At 38.4% G+C, this 23,499-nt stretch overlaps 1 protein-coding gene across 1 annotated transcript in view; it reads left to right on the plus strand.

The window, feature by feature from the left end:
* Positions 1–21,998, plus strand: part of sptbn5 (spectrin, beta, non-erythrocytic 5) — a 33,171-nt gene extending 11,173 nt beyond the window's left edge. Inside the window, exons 22-70 of the mRNA XM_057343800.1 lie at positions 125–295; positions 523–687; positions 983–1,209; positions 1,353–1,539; positions 1,689–1,889; positions 1,968–2,081; positions 2,166–2,323; positions 2,410–2,542; positions 3,050–3,195; positions 3,326–3,440; positions 3,520–3,630; positions 4,537–4,716; positions 4,901–5,104; positions 5,404–5,553; positions 6,323–6,427; positions 6,519–6,710; positions 6,791–6,946; positions 7,055–7,246; positions 7,341–7,436; positions 7,530–7,648; positions 7,752–7,866; positions 8,086–8,199; positions 8,455–8,576; positions 8,788–8,950; positions 9,765–9,953; positions 10,038–10,115; positions 10,641–10,813; positions 10,896–10,986; positions 11,358–11,504; positions 11,588–11,725; positions 11,855–12,111; positions 12,362–12,548; positions 13,348–13,560; positions 13,690–13,886; positions 14,086–14,290; positions 14,739–14,915; positions 15,035–15,190; positions 15,715–15,932; positions 16,021–16,210; positions 16,926–17,102; positions 17,214–17,321; positions 17,953–18,699; positions 18,769–18,834; positions 18,979–19,062; positions 20,161–20,252; positions 20,361–20,474; positions 20,625–20,713; positions 20,814–20,921; positions 21,164–21,998. Coding sequence (XP_057199783.1) covers positions 125–295; positions 523–687; positions 983–1,209; positions 1,353–1,539; positions 1,689–1,889; positions 1,968–2,081; positions 2,166–2,323; positions 2,410–2,542; positions 3,050–3,195; positions 3,326–3,440; positions 3,520–3,630; positions 4,537–4,716; positions 4,901–5,104; positions 5,404–5,553; positions 6,323–6,427; positions 6,519–6,710; positions 6,791–6,946; positions 7,055–7,246; positions 7,341–7,436; positions 7,530–7,648; positions 7,752–7,866; positions 8,086–8,199; positions 8,455–8,576; positions 8,788–8,950; positions 9,765–9,953; positions 10,038–10,115; positions 10,641–10,813; positions 10,896–10,986; positions 11,358–11,504; positions 11,588–11,725; positions 11,855–12,111; positions 12,362–12,548; positions 13,348–13,560; positions 13,690–13,886; positions 14,086–14,290; positions 14,739–14,915; positions 15,035–15,190; positions 15,715–15,932; positions 16,021–16,210; positions 16,926–17,102; positions 17,214–17,321; positions 17,953–18,699; positions 18,769–18,834; positions 18,979–19,062; positions 20,161–20,252; positions 20,361–20,474; positions 20,625–20,713; positions 20,814–20,921; positions 21,164–21,306 — 7,980 coding nt within the window. The 3' untranslated portion in view covers positions 21,307–21,998. The remainder of the gene's footprint in view (positions 1–124; positions 296–522; positions 688–982; positions 1,210–1,352; positions 1,540–1,688; positions 1,890–1,967; positions 2,082–2,165; positions 2,324–2,409; positions 2,543–3,049; positions 3,196–3,325; positions 3,441–3,519; positions 3,631–4,536; positions 4,717–4,900; positions 5,105–5,403; positions 5,554–6,322; positions 6,428–6,518; positions 6,711–6,790; positions 6,947–7,054; positions 7,247–7,340; positions 7,437–7,529; positions 7,649–7,751; positions 7,867–8,085; positions 8,200–8,454; positions 8,577–8,787; positions 8,951–9,764; positions 9,954–10,037; positions 10,116–10,640; positions 10,814–10,895; positions 10,987–11,357; positions 11,505–11,587; positions 11,726–11,854; positions 12,112–12,361; positions 12,549–13,347; positions 13,561–13,689; positions 13,887–14,085; positions 14,291–14,738; positions 14,916–15,034; positions 15,191–15,714; positions 15,933–16,020; positions 16,211–16,925; positions 17,103–17,213; positions 17,322–17,952; positions 18,700–18,768; positions 18,835–18,978; positions 19,063–20,160; positions 20,253–20,360; positions 20,475–20,624; positions 20,714–20,813; positions 20,922–21,163) is intronic.
* The last annotated feature ends 1,501 nt before the right edge of the window (positions 21,999–23,499 follow it).

Below are 23,499 nucleotides of genomic sequence, written 5' to 3' on the forward strand. Positions count from 1 at the left end.
TGACTGATGAACTTATTCAGTAGTTATATTTTGTTTAGTGTCAGATTAAATGCTGATGGACGTTCTTATCAGAACAAAATGAGGAAAAATTAAACTGAGCATTATTCTATTCTCCCTTTCATAGGAATATTTGCGAGATGTAGATGAGATGATGCTGTGGATGGAGGAGAAGTTTGAGATTGCTGAGGATGAATCATACAGAGATCCAACCAACATCCTTCGCAAGCTCAAAAAACACGAAGCAGCAGAAAAAGAGATGCAGGCCAATCAAGTCCACATAGACAAACTGATTGAGGTACAGTAGCACATCACATGTATTGCTTGCCATGTTGGGTAAAAGGGACAAACCCAAACATTGGGTTGTAAATTAACCATTGTTTTCTAGGTTGTTTCACCTCATTCTTTGGTGAAATATAAACATATTTTGGGTTAATTTAACCCAGTTGTTGGGTTTTTCCGTTTTTGCCCCAACACCGAGTTGAAAATAAACCAAATTTTGATTTTTGGATTTCACACGGTTAGACTGGAGAGGAAATGTTAACAGAGGATCGCTACAATGGCCAGAGCATCCAGAAAAAGACACGAGACATTCGCAAAAGATGGACTGAACTTCAGAGGAAGATGGCAGAAAGAGGGGACAAGCTACGACAGGCTGGCCAGCAGGAGCAACTCATGGAGCTGCTTCAGGTACTTGTTCTGCTGCTGACTATTGCAGGCCAGCACATGATGGAACTTTAGGCTTCTGAGTTTATGAAACATGAGAAAAAACGATTTCAGGGCAAACTGTCTATTGATCCACTCTTAAAACTAAATCAATTTTATTACATATACTTTTCTAAGAATTAGTTTCAAACCATTAACACAGAATTTCTATTTGTGTTTTGATAAAGCCCAGAGACTTTATATTCTATATATAAAGTATATAATTATCTATTGGTCACACATTCATTTTTACTTATTCACATGTTACTGCCCATTTCAGGATGCAAAATTAAAGATTGAGGCAATTGAGAGAATGTTGCAGAATGCTATCAGAGGTCATGACCTTCGCTCAAGCCGACAGCTTTTAAAGGAACACAAGCAGTTGGAAGAGGAAGCACAAGAGCTCGCTGAAAAAATCAACTCCATTGTGACTCGTGCCAAACATCTGGCCACCAACCATTTCGATTCTCAGCGCATTCTCAGAGAGACTGACACTTACCTAAAACTGTTAGCACTTAAACCATTTTTTCCACAAATATTATTTTGTAGATTTCCAAACTGTTTTCATACAAAAACCACACAACCAGTAATCTAATCATACTCCTCCTTTGCATGTTTAAAGAAGCCTTTACTTCTGTTCTGTTTGCCAGATTCAAGTCTCTACAAAAACCTCTGGACAATCGCAGGAGCCAATTGGAGGCAGATGTGGCTCTGTATAGCTTTTATCACGATGTGGACTTAGAGCTTAACTGGATATCAGAACATCACCCTGTTGCTGATACTCGAAACTATGAAAGATCTCTAGCTGGGGCAGTTAGCCTGCTTCAAAAACACAAGGTATGATGCATATGAATACAGCTGGGATGCAAAAAAAAACAAGTTGCACATTGGTATTTTTATAATTTCAAGCAAGGGTCTGTACATTTATTTTAACATTGTCAATAAAAATCTGTTAGAACTGTCTAACTCTTCAAACCCCTTTCCAGGACCTGCAGGCAGAGGTGAATACCCACAGCCAGTATCTGCAACGTATTCTGGACAGAGGACGAGCCATGGCCCACTCCAATCAGTGGAATGGTCAGGAGGTGAAGCAGAGGTGCGATCAACTGAAGATGGAGTGGGAGGAGCTAGAGGAGTCATGTGAGAAACGGTCAGGAGAACTTAACAAGGCAGTTACACGGGAGCAGGTAATAGTGTTACAGACAGTAGTCACATTTTTTTATTATGCAAGCCACGCATTTTAAGGTTTTTACTTTTATGGTCAGATTTTGCGTGACTGCACTGAGTTGGAGACCCTTCTGTCAGAAACTTCAGCTTTGGTCAGCACGGATTATGGCAAAACTGAATTAGCCACTCAAAGTCTGATAAAACAGCACCAGGTGAGTAATCTTTATCCTGTACTAATACTGTAATTTAAGGGGTTAACTTTTCGATACATGTTTGGTACTGTTGTGTTTCTGCAGGCAGTGGAGAGGCAGGTGGAGGTTATTGCAGCCCAAGTAGATGACCTCAAGTCCAACGTAAAGCAGGCTGTACGGGTATGGGCTTTAGAGGAGTTGAATAGACCCTACAACCACATTAAACTGAAGTTTTCCGAGGTTCAACAATCAGCGACGGTCAGGTATAATAACACAGTATATAACCTATAAAAGAGTGGCACCCCTTCAGCACATCTAAGTCTTACAAATGCATGTGTCTTTACAACAGAGAGCGGAAGCTGCGAGAGACCCTACACCTGCATGAGTTTAAGCGTGAGTCTACAGAATTGGAGGATTGGATTGCTCAGCAGACACAGACTGCCTCCACAAATGACTTGGGGAGTGATTATGAAAATGTTTTGGTGAGACTGGTGGCAGACCACATCTCCAAAGATATCTCCTTTACCTTTATATTACTTTATACAGTGTAATTTATTGCAGTGGTTCTCAAACTTTTTTGTGTAAGACTCCCTTTGTGTGGGTTGCTTTGCTTTGTGGCTCCCAAATAAAGACTTATTTAAGAATTTTAATTAAAACAGAGATATATTCAACTATACAAAGCTGGAACATCCATTCATTTGTTCGGTGGTCTCATTTTTCTGATGTTTTATTGCACAAAATTTATGATACATTTCTATATTTCATAAAATGCCACAAAAACTGTAGCCCCCCTGGACCCATCTTGTAGCCACGGCCCCCAGTTTGAGAACCACTGCTTTTTTGGAATAACAAAACTGTTTAAGGAACACAAAAAGATTTTTTTTAAATATTTCAAATACTTTTAAACCAATTCTTTATATTTTAATTTTGCATATTAAAGCATCATGCTATGTGAGGACTGGTCCTAAGCACCTCTCATTTTATAACAGCAACTGCGTGCGAGATTTGAGGTGTTCCTGAAGCAGCTGGAGGTGGGTTTCGAGAGGATGCACACCTGTGAAGAGTTGGCTGACAGACTCATCAAAAGTAATCACCCTGAGAGCCGCTTCATTCGAGAAACACAGAATCTACTCAGGTAGCGGCGTGCGATTGGGCAAATAGTGAATACTAACAGTAATTTAAAGGATTTTGTGACGTGTCAGATGTGTGTATATAATAATATAGTTTATGATGTATAGATTACATACATTTCTACTTTATGACAGAGAATCATGGGAAGAGCTGGAGGATTTAGCCAAAGATCGTAAAGAGAAGCTCAGAAAATCTGAGGAATGTCACAAATTCTGCAAAGATCTCACTGATGCATTGATGCAAATAAAGGTATTGTCCAGCTGTCAAGGTCGTGCTGTCAAAATATTATAAACATAACTGTGGTGCTCACATGCCACCTATCTGACAGGAGAGGTATAAGAGCATACCTGATGATATAGCCAAAGACCTGAAGGGGGTGCTGTCGCAGCTACGCAAACATGAAGCTCTTGTACATGAGCTGGCTGGAATAGAACTACAGGTACTGAAAGCATTCCTGATATGGCATCTGAAGCAGAATTTTGTTTAACTGTGGTAAAAAGCTGTGGGATGGTAATTGAGATCCAGGATTTTTTAGCCATTTGATTTACTAACGGTGTAAAGGAATAAATAGCCTCTTTGATCTGCTGTAGATTTTATCACCGTGTTTCTTTAATAATAAAATTTCCTGCCCTCAGTGCCCTGTCACATCCCTTACGAAAATTAACCAGGGTTTTACCACAGTAACCATACTATAGTTTAACTACGATATCTGTAGTAAAGCAAGGCTAATACAAATGTTATTAATCCCCCAAAACATGATTGCAATACTTTAAATGCTGTAAAATCATGGTTAAGGGAGATTGTGTAGAAGGTTTTGCGCTATTTTACGTTATGACAATTAAATACATTGCATTGTAGATTAGCCTACCTGACACATCCTTTTTCTCTCATATCCAAAATACCGCTCAAAACGATTTTCCTCAGTAATAATGCTCCCTATATTTCTTTTCCCGATGCTTGTACAACTTTGTACCTTTACGCGCGCTGCCTTCTGATTGGTCGACGTCTGTTGCATATGCCAGAGTGCTTTAGTAGGCGACTTTAGTTTGATACTAAAGACTCTGGCATATGCTAACGTCAGCATAAACCGTCTATCTGCCGTGATATTTTTTTTATTTAAATAAAAAGTTATATTGAAGAATTAGTCATTAATAAATGAAAGCAACAAAAAATCACATAAATGTGTATTTTAAAATTTACATTTATGCCATTAAACAGCACGGTTTCAGCATAAGCACTTCAACACACTGCTTTTCTTTTACTGTAATACAGTGCTTATAGTACAGTCTATTTTTGTCAGCTTTATGGCAAAGGAGCCTGGTCTCTTACTAACGTTTATTTACAGCTGCAGGAGCAGTTGGATGGAATTGATGACATTCTGGACATGTGCTCTCCTGAGCTGCGGGTGGGGTTGCAGGAGCAGCAGCAGGAGGTGGTGGAGAGCTGGGACGGGCTCCGTAGGCACATGGAGCAAAGAGAGGAGGAGCTGCGGTCAACTAAAGACCGCTACATGTTCCTTAACACGGTACACATACAGTATACTTACAATACTCAGAGCTGCAGCAATCCAAGCCAAAACTGTGTCTGATATACAGTAGATTGTACCATATATTGGTTTGATATTAATTATAAGAGCTTTTAAAACGATGTTAGGTTGGTTAGGTGAGAAGTTAGGTAACCTCTATTTTGCATATTGTCCTGTTCTCCAGGCACAGGACTACTCCCTGTGGTGCTCTCAGGTGTTGAGTGGGATGAAGGCAGAGGAATCCATTCGAGATGTTGCCACCTGTGATCTGCAGTTGTTTCAGCACCAGCAGCTGTGGGCTGAGATTGTGGCGCGCGAGGAGACGTACGCTCAGGCTGTGGCTATGGGTCAGGGCCTGCTGGAGCAAGACAAACACAATACTAGAGAGGTAAGTAACTCACATACTGTATGCACCTTTCCATTTGGTGGTTTGTCAAAATTGTGCTATTTCTATTAGAATACTGCTTATGAGATAATATACAACTTTGCAGACTAAGAATTTTTCACAAAATGGACAATAAAGGCAACCACTAGCATCTCCTTAAGTAGTAATAGCATAATCATAGACATGTATACACCTAACTTTGAGGTCACAGATTTATGGTACAGTGGGAAATAATGTTTAAAGGCTTAAATATAAGCACTACAAAAATTGTTTATTGCTAAACGGTTCTGTGCGGCCATCAGATCCAGGAGAAATTGAAAGCTCTGCAGGAAGAGAGAGAGAAACTGACTGATAACTGGCAGTCGAAGCAGAAGTGGCTGGAGAACACTTACCTGGAGCAGGTGTTTTATAGAGACACTGAATACATGGAAAAGATCAGTAACTCACAAGAGGTCAGTGCAGTCCTGGAAACAAACAGACATGACATTTATTTTGCAACATCAAGCGTGTTTTTGGCCCCGGGTCCTTGTTTTGAATATATACTGTATTAATGTTAGCACAATATTTTCAGTATGTTTGAGGAGAGGTTGACACTTCAGATTCGTTTAAAGGGGTCATATGGCGCGAATACGTGTTTTTCTTATTGCAAAAAAAATTGTTATAAAATTGCAAAAATTAGAGTGTCGGAACAAAAGATGCATTCTATCTAAAAGCGAATGCTCACCCAGACCTGCCTGAAACGCCTCATATAACCACACCCCCACAAATCATGGTATGATTTGACTAAGACCGCCCAAATGTAAACGCAAGTAAGGTGGGCGTACCTGTCAGTACAATTGCTTTGGAACCTGATGTTCAAAATATTGTAAGAGGCGTTACATTTCTGTCACACGCTTGCAGTATTCGACCAATCACCACGCACTGGTTAACTGACCAATCATAGCACACCTCGCTTTTCAGAGCAATGAGCTTTGTAAAAAATCTGCATGTTTCAGAGAGGCGGGGCAAAGAGGAGATACAAACACCTTAAATGGTGTATACACATTTTTGTAATATTTTTGATAATATTTGTTTTAGCCATGTCATATGAGTACATGTTTACAGTATATGTACAAGTATTTTTTAGTCTAGAATTGTGGTACTGCTCAACAATTTTTTCAAACATTTGGTTAAACAAAATGACAACAAGCCGATTCATTTATTTCCATCTGTTACTTGCAGATCCAGCTGAAGAACAGTGATTTGGGAATGACAGTGGATGACGTAGAAACATTACTCAAACGCCATGAAGCCTTCGAAAAACTTCTGAACTCTCAGGAAGACAAGGTGAACTGGTCCCCAGCGTGTCGCATGACCTCAAGTATTTGCTCTGAAATCATTGGATTAATTATAATGAAATACTGTAAATGTCTTGTAGATGGTGGCTCTTCAGGAGTCAGCAGAGCGCTTAAAGACACAAGGTTTGAAGCGAGAAAAAAACAGCAACATTAAAAACAAACTGAAAGCACTCCAGGAAAGAAGGAAGCGCATCAAGGATCTCTCTGCCCAACGCAGGGAAGATCTTGAGATCTCTCTGCTGCTCTGTATCTTCAACCAAGATGCGTTTGAGGTACCTGTCATTTCCAATTCACGTGATCCAGGTGAGGAAAAGGAATGAATGAATTTATTGGTCTCTGATTTATATTTCAGGCAGAGGAATGGATTACAGACCGTATGAATAAAATACAAGACGACTCAGAGATGGACTTGAGCAGCCTTGAGACCAAAATGAAGATATTGCAGAAGCATCAGGTGTTTGAGGCAGAGATTCTGGCCCACGGAAAGATCATCGAATCGGTCCAGCAGGTGAGCCGTTGTGGTGAAATCACAAGCTGGTCAAGCATTCAGAGTCATATATGTGCCTATAGTTTGCTATAATTGTTCACCTAAATCTCGCAATTTTGTGGTCACCAGGCTGGAAATGAGCTTGTGAACATGCATCACCCAAAATCGAAGGAGGTACGGCAGTCCGTTTCAGCTCTGATCTCACACTGGGAGGATTTGAAGCAGGAAGTTGCCGCCCGTGGAAAAGTTCTGGAGGATAACAGAGATTTTTTCGAGTTCCTGCAGAAAGTGGAACAGGTGGAGGTTTGGATAAGACAAAAGGTAAAGAAATGAGGTTGTTCCACAACAAACAAAAACATTGCCATGATATAACCAGACTTCAAATTTAATCATCGCCTGTTTTTGTGGGATGTAGGAGGTGATGATAAATGTCGGTGATGTTGGCGAGGACTATGAACATGGTCAGCAGCTGCTGAAGAAGCTCAGTGAATTCAGAGGCTCGAGCTCTGGGGTAAGGCTGATGCTTTTGTTTTAGCACAAAATTGAATTTCTCGATAAGCTAAGTATACAGATAGTACAATAATAAAGATTGTTTCACTACTAGGATGTGACTGTGGATGATGCTCACATCAAGACGATCAACACACTGGCTGCTCGGTTAGAGAGGCAGAACAGCAACGATCTGGCGACCGTCAGGAAGCGTAGGCAGCAACTCAACGAGAGGTCCGTCCTACAATATTTCAGCTGAGATTTTTAGACGTACACTCATCCTCCGTTATCTGGCATATTGTCTTCTATTTTGACTTTCTTGTCGCCCTCTTAACAGATGGAGTGATTTCCATGGCAACCTCAGCAGCTATAAGCGGAAGCTAGAGGCAGCGCTGGAGGTCCACGCTTTGATCCGAGAGTTGGAAGAAGTGAGGGACAGAGCTGGAGAGAAGGTGAGGGAGAGTTTTTACATGTGTACTTTTATAGAGATATGAATATGAACTTTTATTCAAGATCTGCAAACAAGTTTGTCCCACTAATAATTGTCTGCCAATAAAAAACAATATTTTCTGTTGAAATTTTGGAGAAATGTTGTCAGTCGTTCACAAAAATGAAACACAAATTGCTTATGCGGCTTAAGATGAAGTTAAACAAGCTCTTGGGGTGTCCAGATGCTTCTGCTACAGGGCAAGGATTGCGGAGGGGATGTGGAGAGTGTGGAGAACCTCATTCGCAGACACGAGGAGATGGAAAGGGAGGCCCGAGTCATCCAGGAGAGGGGCGCTGTGAGTACATGACACAGCTTTTGTACAAAGAACACATTCATCCTCATTTAATGCACAGTGTGTGGTCTTTGTATTTAAAGGAATTGAGAGAAACTCTAAAGGATTTTTCAATGGAGTGGAACTATTGTCTGTGGCCTCAAAGCCTCTAAATAAACCATTCACTAAGCATTGTGTTGTATAGTGACAGTCTTTGTAACTCACTTAAGCTACTTTGTGTAAAGCAAGCGTTACAATTGCTCTAATTTATACAACCAGGCCCTAGAGAAGGAGACTAAAGATCGGCTGAGGAGACATAGTGAGCTGTCTGACAAGCTTAGTAAGAAGCAGAAAGAGGTCAGCATTGCTTTAGCGAAACTGGACAAGGAAGTCAGACTAAGGTATGCAAGCATTTGATGCAATCTTGTGGAATTACATTAGTAATATTATAATTTAGTATATTATTATTGTCAATTTTATTTATAATATAATTTATTAATATTATATAAAAATATCGAAATAAAATGATTTAGCAATGTAACAGTGACCCAACCTGTAGAGATGATAGATAGACTGGTTAAATGGGTTAACATTGATTTACTCTGATGGTAGGAAGGAACGGTTGCAGGAGTCTCATCAGCTGCAGCTGTTTAAGGCTAACCAGCGCCTCCTGCTGGACTGGACCCTCAAGCAGACCGATGAGATAGTGAAGAAGGGTCTACCTAAAAATAAGACTGAAGCTGAGAGCTTCATAGTAGAGCACCAGGACTGGAAGGTAGTACAATTTTTAATGCAATTTTTTATTACATTTTTAATTAATTTTTAATTAAAATATTTATATTTATATCAGATCAGTTAGAGGTCCAATGTGTAATTTTTTGGAGGATCTATGCACAGAAATGTCTTCAGAGGTGTTTAAATACATTACATAATGAAGAATTATGTTTTTATAACCTTAGAAGGAGCTATTTCTATCTACATACACCGCGGGTCCACTTACATGACATTCGTCATGTTGTGTCTACAGTATCCCTAAACAGACAAACTGCTCTACAGAGCGCGTTTCGTAAATACGATATCTCCTTCGGCAAAGAAGTATAAACGTGAAGACATCTTAGTCCTGTGTCAGCCACGGTAGGGCTTCGAAAGGGAGCGCTGGAGTGAGCCGTTAGTTGCAATTTGCAACCTCACCACTAGATGCCGCTAAATGTCACACACTGGACCATTAAGCATGGAACTTCTCATGACCTTGTTGGTTTTGACTGGCTTACTGGATGTCATTGAACAGACTTGCTTGTAGTTGGCCACATTGTTAGTTTATTAGATTCTTATCCATTGCTGTCATGAAATACAAAGCTAACGCTAACATATTGTAAGATGATGTCAGACTATTAATGTGTAATTGGCAGCTTTCCTGTAGCTCAGTGGTTAGAGCATGGCACTAACAACGCCAAGGTCATGGGTTTGATCCCAGGGATTGCACATAATTAGAAACAAATGTATAGTATAATGCAATGTAAGTCGCTTTGGATAAAAGCGTCTGCCAAATGCATAAATGTAAATGTGTAATGCAGCTTCAATGATTTCAGGCAGAGATTGATGCTCGTGGTGAGCGTATCGATTCGGTTGAGAATTTTGGACAGAATCTTGTTAAATCTGGACACAGCAATACTGCAGATATTAAAGAAGCATTACGCAGGTTGGAGGATGCCAAAAAAAAGCTTGCTCAAGCTTGGGCAGACAGAAAGAACACTCTGGATCAAGCGCTGAAGCTCCAGGTAACAGACGAAAACATTTTAAGACACTAAATCCTGTTTGGTGTGTTATGATGTGAACCATGATAATATATTGGCTGGTTGCAGATATTCTTGAACTATGCAGAGCAGTGTGAGAACTGGATGAGTAACAGGGAGGCTTTGCTGCTGAATGAGGATCTTGGGGTAAGCTCTTTACGTCAGAAAAATGTTTTACGCAATTGACCTTAAAGGAACAGTTCACCCAAAAATAAAAATTCAGTCTTAATTTACTCACCCTCGAGTTGTTCCAAAGAAATATCTTTGTTCTGATGAACACAGAGAAAGATATGTGAAAGAATGCTTGTAACCAAACAGTTCTTGGACCCCATTGACTATCATAGTAGGGAAAATTACAATGGTATTCAAAAGCGCCTCAGAAACCATTTGCTTTACATTCTTCAAAATATCTTCTTTTGTGTTCAACTACCTACCTACTATGGTAGGCAATGGTGGCCAAGAACTGTTTGGTTACACACGTTCTTCCAAATATCTTTCTCTGTGTTCATCAGAACAAAGAAATTTACACCGATTTGAAAAACTGAGGGTGAGTAAATGAAGAAGAATTTTCTCTATTGGGTGAAGTGTTCCTTTAAATCTGGTGATGTTTTGATTGTCGATCTCTGTATCATGGAATTTAGAAAATTGATGGTGATAGATGTTGCGTTCCAGGGCTCTTTATCCGAGGTGGAGACTTTACAGAGGAAGCACGCTTTGTTTGAGAGCTCTCTGGAAGCTCAGATTGAACAGGTAGCAGAGGTTGAGAGAAACGCTCAACAGCTCACCCAGACGCGTCACTACAACTCTGACAACATCAAGAAGAAGACTAAAGCCATTCTGCTCAGGTATGCTGTAATAAATCATGACAATACTGCATAGATTATTAAAAATAAAAATCATAGCTTAGAATAAATTGCATTCTTAAAGGAAGGACAAGCTACTGGAAATGAGCAAAGCTAAACGAAAAGCTTTAGAAGAATCTCTACAGCTGCAGAAGTTCCTAGAGGACGGCTATGAGGTGCGTAAACGGGAAAAAATCTATGTTGCTCCACAAAAAAAATCATAATTTAAAGGGACGACTCACTCAAAAATACAAATTCTGCCATTTCATTAAATTTATGCAAATTACTTTAAAAACAAAATTGGCGAAATGCACAATTTAAAGGGCGTCTGGGCTGCTTTGTCTATACGGTGAAAGTAAAGTTTTCACTTTTATTGTATATACAAAAACATAAAAAATATTTTGTCTTTCGCAGAACATAAACTAAAACACTTGTTGGCATGACAGTCAGTAAATGACCGAATTATATTTTTTGTGAACTGTCGCTTTAACACCCGTAACGCATCAAAAACTTGAAGTTAATGCAAAATGTTTTCTCATTTGGAAAGATTTCCACCTGGTTGAATGAGAAGAACTCTGTGGCTCTTGATGAGAGCTGGAGAGACCCTATCAACCTGCAGGCTAAGCTACTGAAACACCAAAGCTTTGAGGCTGAGATACTGGCAAACCGCAACCGAGTAGAGACCCTCACAAAAGTATGTCATTAGATTCTTAAAGTTCAAAGAGATTCGCATTAACAACAGCAGAGTTCAGTCTAAAACAGGAAATGTTTCCACAGGAGGGAGATCAGATGCTGGCATCCAGTCATCCTGCTAAAAGCAAGATTAAACCACGAGTAAAGGATGTCAGTGACAGCTGGGAACTGCTTTTAAGCAACTGCAAGGATAAGAAGTCACGTTTACAGCAAGCGTATCAGGTACAGAATTGTTCTATCTCAGTCTGTATTCCTTCCTGGTATAAGTGCACTGGAAAAAAATGTGTAATGTTCCCTCCTGGTTCTACTAAACTGAGTTTGAAGTATCATCTTTTGTGTCTGTTGCTCCAGGCCTTGCAGTTTCAAAGATCTTTGGATGACATTGAGGAGTGGCTGGGATCAGTGGGGGTAGAGGCGACCAATGAAGACTACGGCAGAGACCTGGCCTCAGTCAGCAGACTGCTGAAGGCCCTACAGGGTGTAGAGGAGATGGTTGATGCACACATGGAGAAAGTTCAGGGGCTGGTTGACACAGCCAAAGACTTCAGCTCTCAAGGCAATTTCCTTGCAGAAAACATCCAGCAGAGGGTCTGGGAGGTTGTCAACAGGTTGTTTTATGGTTATTTTTATTTATTTCACTTTAATTTTCCTGCAAAACCCTTAGATTATAAATTAATTCAGTTAGAATTAATAAATAAATCAGTGACAGAAAGAAATTTGAACTTCGTTTTTAGTGCATAATATCACATGTCACAACAGTTATGTGGTCATAAAAATGCATTAATGTTAAATGATTATTATCTGTTATCTGTCGTAATAGTTAAATGTACAGAAAACACTGATAGGTATTTCTCTCAGGTATAATGGCCTAGCCGAGCCACTGCAGGCCCGCAGGGAAACACTGGAGTCCTGGCAGCTGCTCTTCCAGTTCTACAGGGACTTAGAGGACGAGCTAGCATGGATTCAGGACAAGCTGCAAGCCACAACTATAAAAGACCTGGGAAATTCCCTACAGAGCACACAAACTTCAGTCAAAAAACATCTGGTTAGTCTGGTCTGAAAATCACTCATTGGTACATTTAAGCTAGCCTGTCAAAAGCTCCCTGAATGAAACGAAAACATTTTAGTTTTCACTGCACCATACCAAAAAATATGGTGATGCTACAATGTTTTTTGTAAAAAATCTCATTTTATTTCACTTTAATTTGTACGGTTTCTTTATGAGTTTTGACATGTTGAATACGAAAATATTTTTTTTACCATTGATGGTACTAAAAATATTTTTACACATTTATACATTTTGGTTTTAAAGAAGAATAAGTTTTATTTATATAGCACCGTTCCATAGCTCAATACAATACATTTGCACATACACAATACAGACACATAAGGCCACATATAGCCACATTATCCAAAATACATATTGAAAAGATTCGAGTTATTACTCGAACTCAGAAATAACAAGGTACTGGCATTACACTGAGCTCAAATCAACAGTTTAACGTAACAGATGCTAAAAATGAGTCGTCCAAAACTTCAGAAGTGTACATTTGATCGTTTTTGTCTTTTATGACTAATACTTTCCTCACGAACCAAGTTCCAGACGTAGTCACCCATCATCGCTTTTTTTTGCACTTATTATATCATAAATAGTTCAGCACCCCTTTAAAATTTTGCCTTAGTGGCTACAAACTCTCTATTTCTGCCTCCCTACACTTGTATTTTGAGTGCGATTTATTCAGCTAAAGCAGTGAAAACACAACATAAACAAAATTAACTGTACTTTTCTGTGTTTTTCAGCACAATACATTTTTCCTGATATGCTGATATACTTTGCCCTGCAGGTTGTGATGCAGGAAATTGAGAGCCGGACCCCTCTGGTGATGGCTGTACAGGAGGCGGGGCAGAAACTGGTGCGGGGACGACACTTTGCTTCCCGTGAGATCAGCGAGAGAGTTGCTGAGCTAAAGAAAAACTTTGACACTTTGAGGAAGGAGACTGAGAAGAAATATCACCTGCTTCAAGAAGCACTGAAGATCCAGACCTTCCTCTTAGAGGTCGCCAGTTACCCTTGACATTTCTAGATATTAATAAACATAATAATTGTATATATATATATATGCGGTTATAAAATTGCCGCTGGATGCTGATTGGTCGATTGCCGTTCTTTATTATGATCTTTGTAGGTCTCCCAACTGGAACAGTGGACGGAGGAGCAGAGGCCCGTGCTGGAGTCCAGAGACTATGGAAAAAGCGAGGAGGTCACTGAGGGTTTCTTGAGAAAACTAGACACAGTTGACCTTGAGTTGGAGAACCAACGTGGAAAAGTGGAGTCTCTCCTAAAAACGGGCACTGATCTAGAGAAATCCAAACATCCCAACAGGTGCAGTCATACAGGTTCACCTTTCCGCTACGAGCTTACAGGAACAGACAATTGTGATTTATCGAACTAATGTGCTAAATATGATTTTTGGCTTTTAGATTTAGTAAGAAAATAAGAATGATATATAATAAGCAATGATATAAGTTCATACATCAAAGTGTTATAGATGTTGGCATTATTACTGTATGTGTCTTTGCAGCCATTTAGTAAGTAAGAGCCTTAAAGATGCTCATGGTGAGTTTGAGACGCTCCTGAGACTGTCCGCTGAACGCCGTGACCAACTGGAGAATCAGTACAATCTCTATGTGTTTGAGAGAGAAGCCACAGACCTACAGAACTGGCTCCTCTCCCGCAAGACCATCGCAGAGTCTGATGATTTTGGACAAGATCTAGAGGGGGTTGAGGTAAGATTCACTCCATAATATTTTGCTAGGAGTGCTAAAAACAAAAAGTTGAATATGAAACATCTTAACCCTTTCATGCATGAATTTATGACGACCACGGTCCTTTTCAAAGTGCACAGTATGAGTTTTGTTTTTGTTTGAAGACATACTGTACTATTGTCAGCTGTAAGGAGTTTTATTCCTGACAGTTAAGATTCACGTTTGTTTACTGTACATGTTATATTTAAGTTAATTTAACTTGTTATTTATGTTGTCAGATCTTAAATAAAAATTGCCCAGTATTAGAAGCATGTACGCACTCCAAATCACAATGTAATGTGTACGTACATATTTGATGTTAACCTGAATTACAAAAAGACTTTATATTATGTCATATATTCTTTATATTACTTCTACACCGTTTTGATGTTCTGAATATTTTTAAAAACACTTAACTTGTTTCTATTAGGCGCTGCAGAAGAAGTTTGAGGATTTTGCAGAAGAGGTCACCACCCTTGGTCAGAGTAAGCTTGGCAATGTCCAGAGATTGAGGCAGGCAGTTCATTCATCTGAGGCACAGCTGAAGGAAAAGGATCTGCTGAGACTGTGGGAGAACTTAAACAAAGCTATGAAAACCAGAGCGGAGGTATTACCATTTAATATACCATGAAGGAACTTCTGTACTGACATACTAGGATCATCCATCAGTAAAATCTTGCCAAATTTGGCAGAATTTGGCCTTTAATATGTGAATGTTTTGGACAGAAACTGCATACTGCTCGAGAGGTCCATCAGTTTGACCATGATCTGGATGAACTCAGGAGCTGGATGAGCGAGAAGGAGGTGGCTCTGGATTCTGAGGACCAGGAGAATGACCTGCTCAGTGTCCAAGCTCTCATTCGCCAACATGAAGGCCTCGAGGTAACATTGATAATCACTGATTTACTATTTTACTACTGGTTTACAGCTTCATTTTACCATGCCTGAAGTCTCACTTACTGGCCATATTTGCAATGTTTTCGGGGCCGCTATCTATTTTCCTCCCACACTGGCAAATAGTTTTTTTAGGTCTGGTGACTGGCTGGAGTGGGGGGGCAATCAGATATTTTTCACATTTTGCATAATTTTCAACTTTTTTCTGTGAATTCATTGACAGATCATTATTTAATACAGTAGATACTAAAAATAAGAAGTAGTTTAATGTTTTTCATTTTGTTTTTCAAAAGAAAAATAAACAAAATAAATTTGTTTAGGTTAAAATTTGTGTTTTTATTTGACAAAATTACAAACCTAATTTCCACAACAAAAAGAAAGTTTATTATCAAAATTATAGTAAAAACAAACAATATTATCAAAACAAATGGATTACATACTGTAAAATCTTTGAACTACCGAAGCTAAATTCTAAAACACAAAATCATAGATGTACCCTTTTGTTTTATCAGAGAGACCTAGCTGTGATAGAAGAGGATGTGTCCCGTCGAAATGAGGAAAGCAAAGCTCTGGTCCACAGGTTCCCGCAAGTGAAGGACAGTCTAAATGAGAGGCTACAGGAGATGAAGGAGATCTGGAGCAGCCTGCTGGAGAAAGCCAATGAGCGCAGACAAAGACTCCAACAGGTTGAAGCCATTCAGAGATATCTGACCGAATGGAGAGAGCTAATGTATGCAATGGTTTGTCTGTTCTTAAAGAATCTTAGGTGATTTCAGGTGATGTTCTGCACACTTACATTTGTCTTAATACTTTTTTAGTGGCTGGCTCAAGGAGACGTTGTCCCTAGTGACAGGGGAGGGGCTTGGAGGGGAGGTCAAAGACCTGGAGCAGCTAATCAAAAGGCACGATGAGTACCGCACACAGATTGACAGGCAGCTGGACAAATCAGAAATTGTTAAAAATGAAGGGAGGCGTCTGATGGAAGAGGGGAACTTCATGAGTCAGGAGGTATGTGACCCACCTTGTGTTACTGTATACTGCTGACATTTGCTTAATATTTGATTATTTGAGTGACAAACAATTCTGTTTGACCCTTTCATGCATGATTTATTATTACCTCAAATCAGGATTCGTTTTTAGTGTTTATGTTTGTCGCTTTTAAGGCATGAAAAACAATACTGAATATTTTTAACTTTTCCATTTATATAATCCACTTAAGTGGACATATGAAGAAGTGACATATTGGCTGATGTAGTGGTTGATGTACAACTATGCAGCTAAAACCCATGCAAAAGCAAGAAATGGCTTTTTAATAGATTAGCTGTAGTTGCCTACTGGCATTTTTTTTTTAATCTGAGATGCGGAAACTTTTAAGAAATATCGTTGATTTTAATCTTATTGTATGTTATACTGTATAATCACTTAATTCACTTCAATGAAACAGTGTTTATTGTGCAATTGTTACAAATGTAACAGTGTTTATTGTTACATTTTTACAATGTTACAGTGTTTATTGCTCAATGTTGCAGTGTTTATTATTCAGTTTTTACAATGTTGCAGACAAGAGTTTATCATACAATTTTCACAATGTTGCAGTGTTTCTGGTGCAGTTTTACAATGTTTGTTGTGCAATTTTTCATAAATGCAGGAACTATAATAATAATTATTGATGCCAATAATTATTTTGAATATAAATTGTGAATATTTCCCATGACTGTAATAGCTGGAGGAGCGTCTGGCGGAGCTGCAGGAGTTGGAGGCACGTGTGTTGCAGACGTGGGCTGAACGCAGAGCTCAGTATCTGGAGGATCTGGAACTGCAGCAGCTACAGAGAGAGCTGGAGCAGGCCGAACACTGGCTCAACACTTATGAGAGTGCACTTAGAGCAGAGGAGTATGGGGTGAGACTGTCACACACGCACACATTCGGATGTATTTATATTTGGAAAGGTGTATTGTTTAAATTCTTCTGGAGACAGCCGTAGACTCCCTTATGTTTCTCTCTTGGACAGGACTCTGTCTCAGATGTTCTGGAGTTGATGAAGAAACAGGAGGATCTGGAAGCCATGATTCAAGCCCAGAGTGAGAGATTTAATGCCCTGCAAGCCAGGAAAATTCAGGTAAAATGTGAAAAGCTTCTGTCTAAGCCTTTTTTAAAAATATAAATAAATAGCTATTTAATACTGTGAAAATGAAATTGAAAATGAAATAATGAAATTCTAATTTCTCTTATTTAATTTTTGAACCCTGTTCCTTAAAAAAAGATTCCTTTTATATTAGAGATGCACTGATATATCGTCCAATAATCAATATCGGACGATTAAAGCCATTTTTACACTATATTGGCCTGTAAGTTTAAAACCACCCGATGATCAGAGCTGATAGATCCTGTCAATCAAAAGAGGACAGGAAATGCAATGAATTTGTGCTTTGACTATTAAACTGGTGATGTTTCTTAACATTTTCTATACGCAATATTAATAGACATTATATGAATTAATAACATTCAGAAAGTTAAGAAATACTAATTTAATCTTCAGAATTTATTATTATTGCGAGTTAATCACCATACTATCGCTATCGGCATCTGCATCTGCAGATATCACTCTGAATAATTGGCTATAGAAATTTAGTGTCTGTGCATCTCTACATGATTGCTTATTAAAAAGTATTTTTTTTGCTCTTTAAAAGATACAAACTCCTATGTTTGGCCATCATAATTTATTTTTCTACTGTTTTTTTGTCACTCAGAGAGAACATAAGCTAAAAAAAACTGAGCGAGACAATAACACAGGCTCCAGCCGCGAGAAGCCAGTTCGTGTGCCATCCCTGAAGAAAAAGGCTTCTGAACGTCCTGCTTTGCCTCCGCGACCCTCGATGACCAATCCTGTCCTCAGACGGAACAGCAGCGGCAGGAAGGTGGATAACACCTCTGTCCCTTCCAGAGTCTCGGTCAGATCTTCCATCCTGAGAAGAAACAGCAGTGATAAAACTGATTCCCTTGTGGTATCACATGTGGCATCAGGTCTCAGGAGGAACAGCAGCAGTTGTAGCGATACCACCACCTCACCTGACAAAACATCCACCTCTGTACCAGAAAGCCCCAATTCATCTTCTGAAACTACTACATCTGTGTACAGACCTCATTATCTACGCACCGCCCAAGACCCTCAATCTGAAGATGAGGGAGCTATTCGGAAACAGGCTGAGTCAGGTAGCCATCCCCCCAAAGATGTTATTCCCAAACCAAGGACCTTCCCAAGGCGTGAGAGAGCGTCCAGCACTGGTTCAGAGATGCGGGGTCCTCCCAGGTCAATACCCCCCGATCCACCCTCTGAAGTCAACACGGTGATGCTTTCTAGCAACAATCAAAGCTCAGGGGAGAAAAATCTTCCACCATCTACCCCACCAGAGGACCCTCAGTCATCTCCACCATCTTCCCTTTCAGAGACAGATACACTTGAAGAGGCTGACACTTCAAAAGATCCAACCACCAAGGTAAACACTTGCCAGCTCCTCTTCTATTTGTATTCCATTATTTGGTCTATAATTTGCCTGCTTCTCTAGATCACAAGAGGTCATGCCAAAATGGAGGGTACCCTGGAGATTAAACTGAAACAAGGAGGAAATAAAGTAAGCTCCTCAACCAACACCGAATGGTGATATTGATTAAAAAGCTCTCACTGACATCCTCAGCATCACTTCTTTGTTTATAGTGTGGTTTTGTTTCTGTAAGAGCACTTAATGGTGCAACATTGATCTGTTGATTTGGATCAGGGCTCGGATCACTGGGAAACGGTCTATGCAGTACTGGAAGAGGAGACACTCAATCTGTTTAAAGACCGAGATGCCGCCAGTGAGGTATGGCTGTACACAGACACGTTTTCACACACACATATATTTGGCCAGACACGCTAGTGGCAGGCGGAGAAAGACGGATTATATTAGGAGAGACTTGATAAGTGTTGCTTATTATTTATTAAGTATATATGCAGACAAACAGGGCAATGATTTCTGCAGACAAACCTTACATCAGTGAACCATGACGATAACAGTTCAAGATGTTTCTTTGGTGTCTTTGAACTTCTTGCATGTCGATTGTTATTGCATTTGGAGCAGCTATTTTACACTGTGCATACTTTATGTTAAAGGGATAGTTCACTCAAAAAATGAAAATTCTGTCATGAATTACTCAGCCTCAAGTTGATCCAAACCTATATAAATTTCTTTGTTCTGTTGAACAAGAAGAAAGATATTTAGAAAAATGATAGCAACCGACAGTTCTGGGGCACTATTAACTACCATAGTAGACAAATATAGGGCTGTCAAACGATTAATCGCGATTAATCGCTTCCAGAATAAGAGTTTGTGTTTACGAAATATATATCTGTGTACTGTGCATAATAATTTTGTATTTATTAACACATACACATACATGCATATATTTAAGAAAAATCTCAAAATGAATAAACATTTATATATAATTTCAATTATTGGTAAATATAAATAAATACATGTAAATATTTCCTAAATATGTATTCATGTGTATGTGTTTGTATTTATAAATACAAAATTAATATGCACAGTACACAGACAAATATTATGTAAACACAAACTTTTATTCTGGATGCGATTAATCGCGATTAATCGTTTGACAGCCCTAATTAAATGATAGTCAAAGGTGCCCCAAAACTGTTTTCTTACATTCTTCAAAATATCTCATTTTGTGCTCAACAGAACAAAGAAATTATACGATAATTTTTTTCTACTATGGTAGTCAATGGTGTCCCAGAAATGCCAGTTGCTAACATTCTTCCGAGTAGCATTCTTTATGTTCTACCAAATAAAGAAATGTATACAGGTTTGGAACAACTTGAAGGGGAGTAATTCATGACAGAATTTTCATTTTTGGGTGAACTTTCCCTTTCAACCATTAATGTTTAGTGTCATTCATTGCAGAACTGCACACGTTGGCCGCCTGTCTCCCTGGCTGGAGCGGTTTGTAAAGACAATCCTTACTTTAGGAGAAAAGAGCACACCTTCAAACTAATGTGAGTTATAATTCTTTCCTCCTGCCGCTGTAAAAGGTTTTCACTGGCACGTCTGCTCACATTGCTCGTGTCCGATATAATCTGTTTTCATTCCACTCTCTGGTTCAGACTGGCCGATGGCAGTCACTATTTGTTCGCTGCTTCGTCTCAAAGGGAGCAGCAAATGTGGCTGAAGGAGCTGCAGGATTGCACAAATGAAGCTGCGTCTTTGGACAGTCCGGGGTACAAGAAAAACAAACATAAACAATATGATAATAATTATAGTATTATATGAAGGGCAATGAAATGTGTAAAACTACAGTAACATATAGGTCAGTTACTAAAAGAACTGGGTAAAGGACATTTTCTCATTGACTCTTGTTTCCCCCACAGAATTAACACAGAAACGAGTGAAGAAAGCACAGAGCCAGCGGAAACATCTAACACTCAAACTTCAAACTCAGAATCTAACCAGGAAATGGGTAAGAGAACCAACAAAACTAGTTCTAGCTATTACCTTGTGCCAGTCTGTGTATATCTGCATGCTTGTACTTAACACTTACTGTGGATTTGTAATAACAGAAGAGTCCACAGAGAGTTGTGAGACTGACACAGAGCCACCAGCAAAACCCCCACACACTTATTACAACAAACACCGCTACCCTGACGGAGGAGAAAGCCGAGACTCAGGTGAGCCGTGTTTTCATAGTGTTGCTGTAAAATGAAATAACTCAGGATAACTGTAGTCTTGACTAGTATTTGAGATTGAAGAAATAAAATTTTAATATGTTACAAATTTTATAACAAGTTATAAAAAAATCAAACGTTCCATTCAATGTTTATGTGTTGTGTCATGCATATGTTTTCGTGGGATACATTTGCTTTTGAAGACACTGGTTTGTCTTGAAAAACATTTTTTGTTGTATTGCCAGTAAGTGAGAGCTATAATTTAAGAAGTTTACAGAGGAACCAGGCACCCCTCTACCCTCCACCTCCTTCACTGGTACAGACAGAGAATGGAAACAAGGACAGATCCAAAAACAGGAATGTATTCAAGAAGTTTTTCAAAAAATGATTTTATAGAGTGATTTTCGTGTAATAACAGGTCCAGCCTTCTATTATGGCAGTAGTTCATAAATGACTTCTTTTATTTATATATCAGTTTAATAAATGTGAAAAATGAAAATGAAAATGATATAGACCACAACTATGTTAAAGTTTAAAATGCAAAATTCCTCTATTAGGTCTAAAAAAATCTATTAGATATTTTTTATTTTTTTTAGTATTCTTATAAAGTTCATGTGCTAACAATTCATGCGATTTTTTGTATGCTCATGTATGTTGTTATGATCCGAATAAATAAACAGCTAACTAAAGACGTAACATTAATGCGAAAACTTTTGGAATAATAGTAAACTCATTAATAAATCAAGTATTTACACACAACACTATTTGTTAACTCACCACATGATGGCGCTACAGATCATGAAAAGTTATAGTTGTGTTATTTACTGTACATTTAGTTTTACTAAAACCTAATGTTTAATTTTACAAGAGAAAGAATGAGATAAATTTGTGTACCACTTAATCTATTTTTTATACTTTTTGTAAACATTGATTATTTATATAATTGTAAGTAGACTAGTAGAAATAACACCACGTCAACGAGTTACTCTCAAAATGACGAATTATAATTATTGTGTACTGATAATAATACTTAATTATTTAATTTGGAATAAAATTGTATAATATTTTTATTGAAGTTACTTTGTGAGACTAAAATACTGAAAATTAAATTTGTCGTTGTCTTTTATGTGCACAACACTATAAGCAACAGACCATACACACATCATTGTATGCCAAGCTTTATTTTTTTCCCTCACAGAACGACAAACGCCATAACAAAGGTAGCAGTTTTACTTTGCATATGTCTACAATGTATACGCTGTTGAACAAGACTGGACAAAAATGCATGTAGCCTACATTTTCTACATTTTTGTTTTACGTGTAGTCAAACAGTAATTCAACATCACATATAAAGTATATAGCCTTATTAATAGTAGTTATTTATGTCAGTACAGTTGTTTACTAGTTTATATAAATGCATAGTGAAATTTGAATGAAACGTGAATTTAAAATTCGCGTTTATTTATTCATTAAATTTTGCGAAAGTTTAAACGCTGGTTTTGTTGGTTACAAATTTCATGTGGGTTTTCGACCCTGTTGAAATAGGTTACATTATTTAATAACCGTTTGGAAAAGTAATTTCTCAGGAAAAATCAATGAGAAAATCGAGCTTTGGGATGCTTGCCTATAGAATGAAGCTCAAAATACGCTCAAAAATAAACCACTCTTTCTCGTCGCTAGAGGGCAGCCCAATAAAGACAGATTGAACAGTTTTAACAGGACTGACAGTCAAGGATTACCTCCCTGTTTTCATTTCTCATTTTCAACACAGGCGTATGTTTGTTGAGGTAAGTGACAACTGTGTTGATTTAGGCAACGTGCTCGTGAACATTTTCGGACATTTTCGGAAAAATCCACATTAATGCGCAAAAAATACATTTATTTTACTACTATCGTCACCACACATGCTTGATGTGCTAAAAAAGGAAATTAAAGTTATAGCCTAAATTAAGATTTTAGGGGAACCTGTTCACTAATGCAATAGGCCTATTCGGCCGATGTTTCGATTCATTTCAGAAAATATATTAAACACTGCTTTATTATTCGTTCAACTATCAACATTTTTCGTACGTTACCTACAAGTCAGCACACATGTTGCTTAAAAAAATCTTATTTTAATCTACACTTAATTCATAATTATATTTTATAATACATAATTTTTTGTTTTAATGTTGAGAAACAATATTAAAATTTACTCATATAAATTTCCTTAACACACAATGTTTGCCTCACGTTTAGGTTATGGATGTAACTCTCATTTCGTATAGCCTTTCGCAAACTTAACTTTGCAGTGACAGTGGGAGGCTAATGATTGATATGGGCTTTACGAGAAAGTATGAATATGTTTTTCCTGTAACCCACGGGCTAAATGCACTGATTCAAAGGAAAATGTTTAAATAAAGCTAGTAAACTGGTGCATTATCCGCCTACATATTTATAGTCATATATCTCATTAAACGCGATATTGCCTCAGTGAAATGTTTGTCACCTAAATGCCCAACCTCTTGCTCCTAGTCCGACAATGACGAACAGACATCGATTAACGTGAGACATCTTGTTTGTTGATGGTGGGGCAACACGC

This window comes from Triplophysa rosa, linkage group LG10 (assembly GCF_024868665.1).
Source record: "Triplophysa rosa linkage group LG10, Trosa_1v2, whole genome shotgun sequence".
Taxonomy (NCBI): domain Eukaryota; kingdom Metazoa; phylum Chordata; class Actinopteri; order Cypriniformes; family Nemacheilidae; genus Triplophysa; species Triplophysa rosa.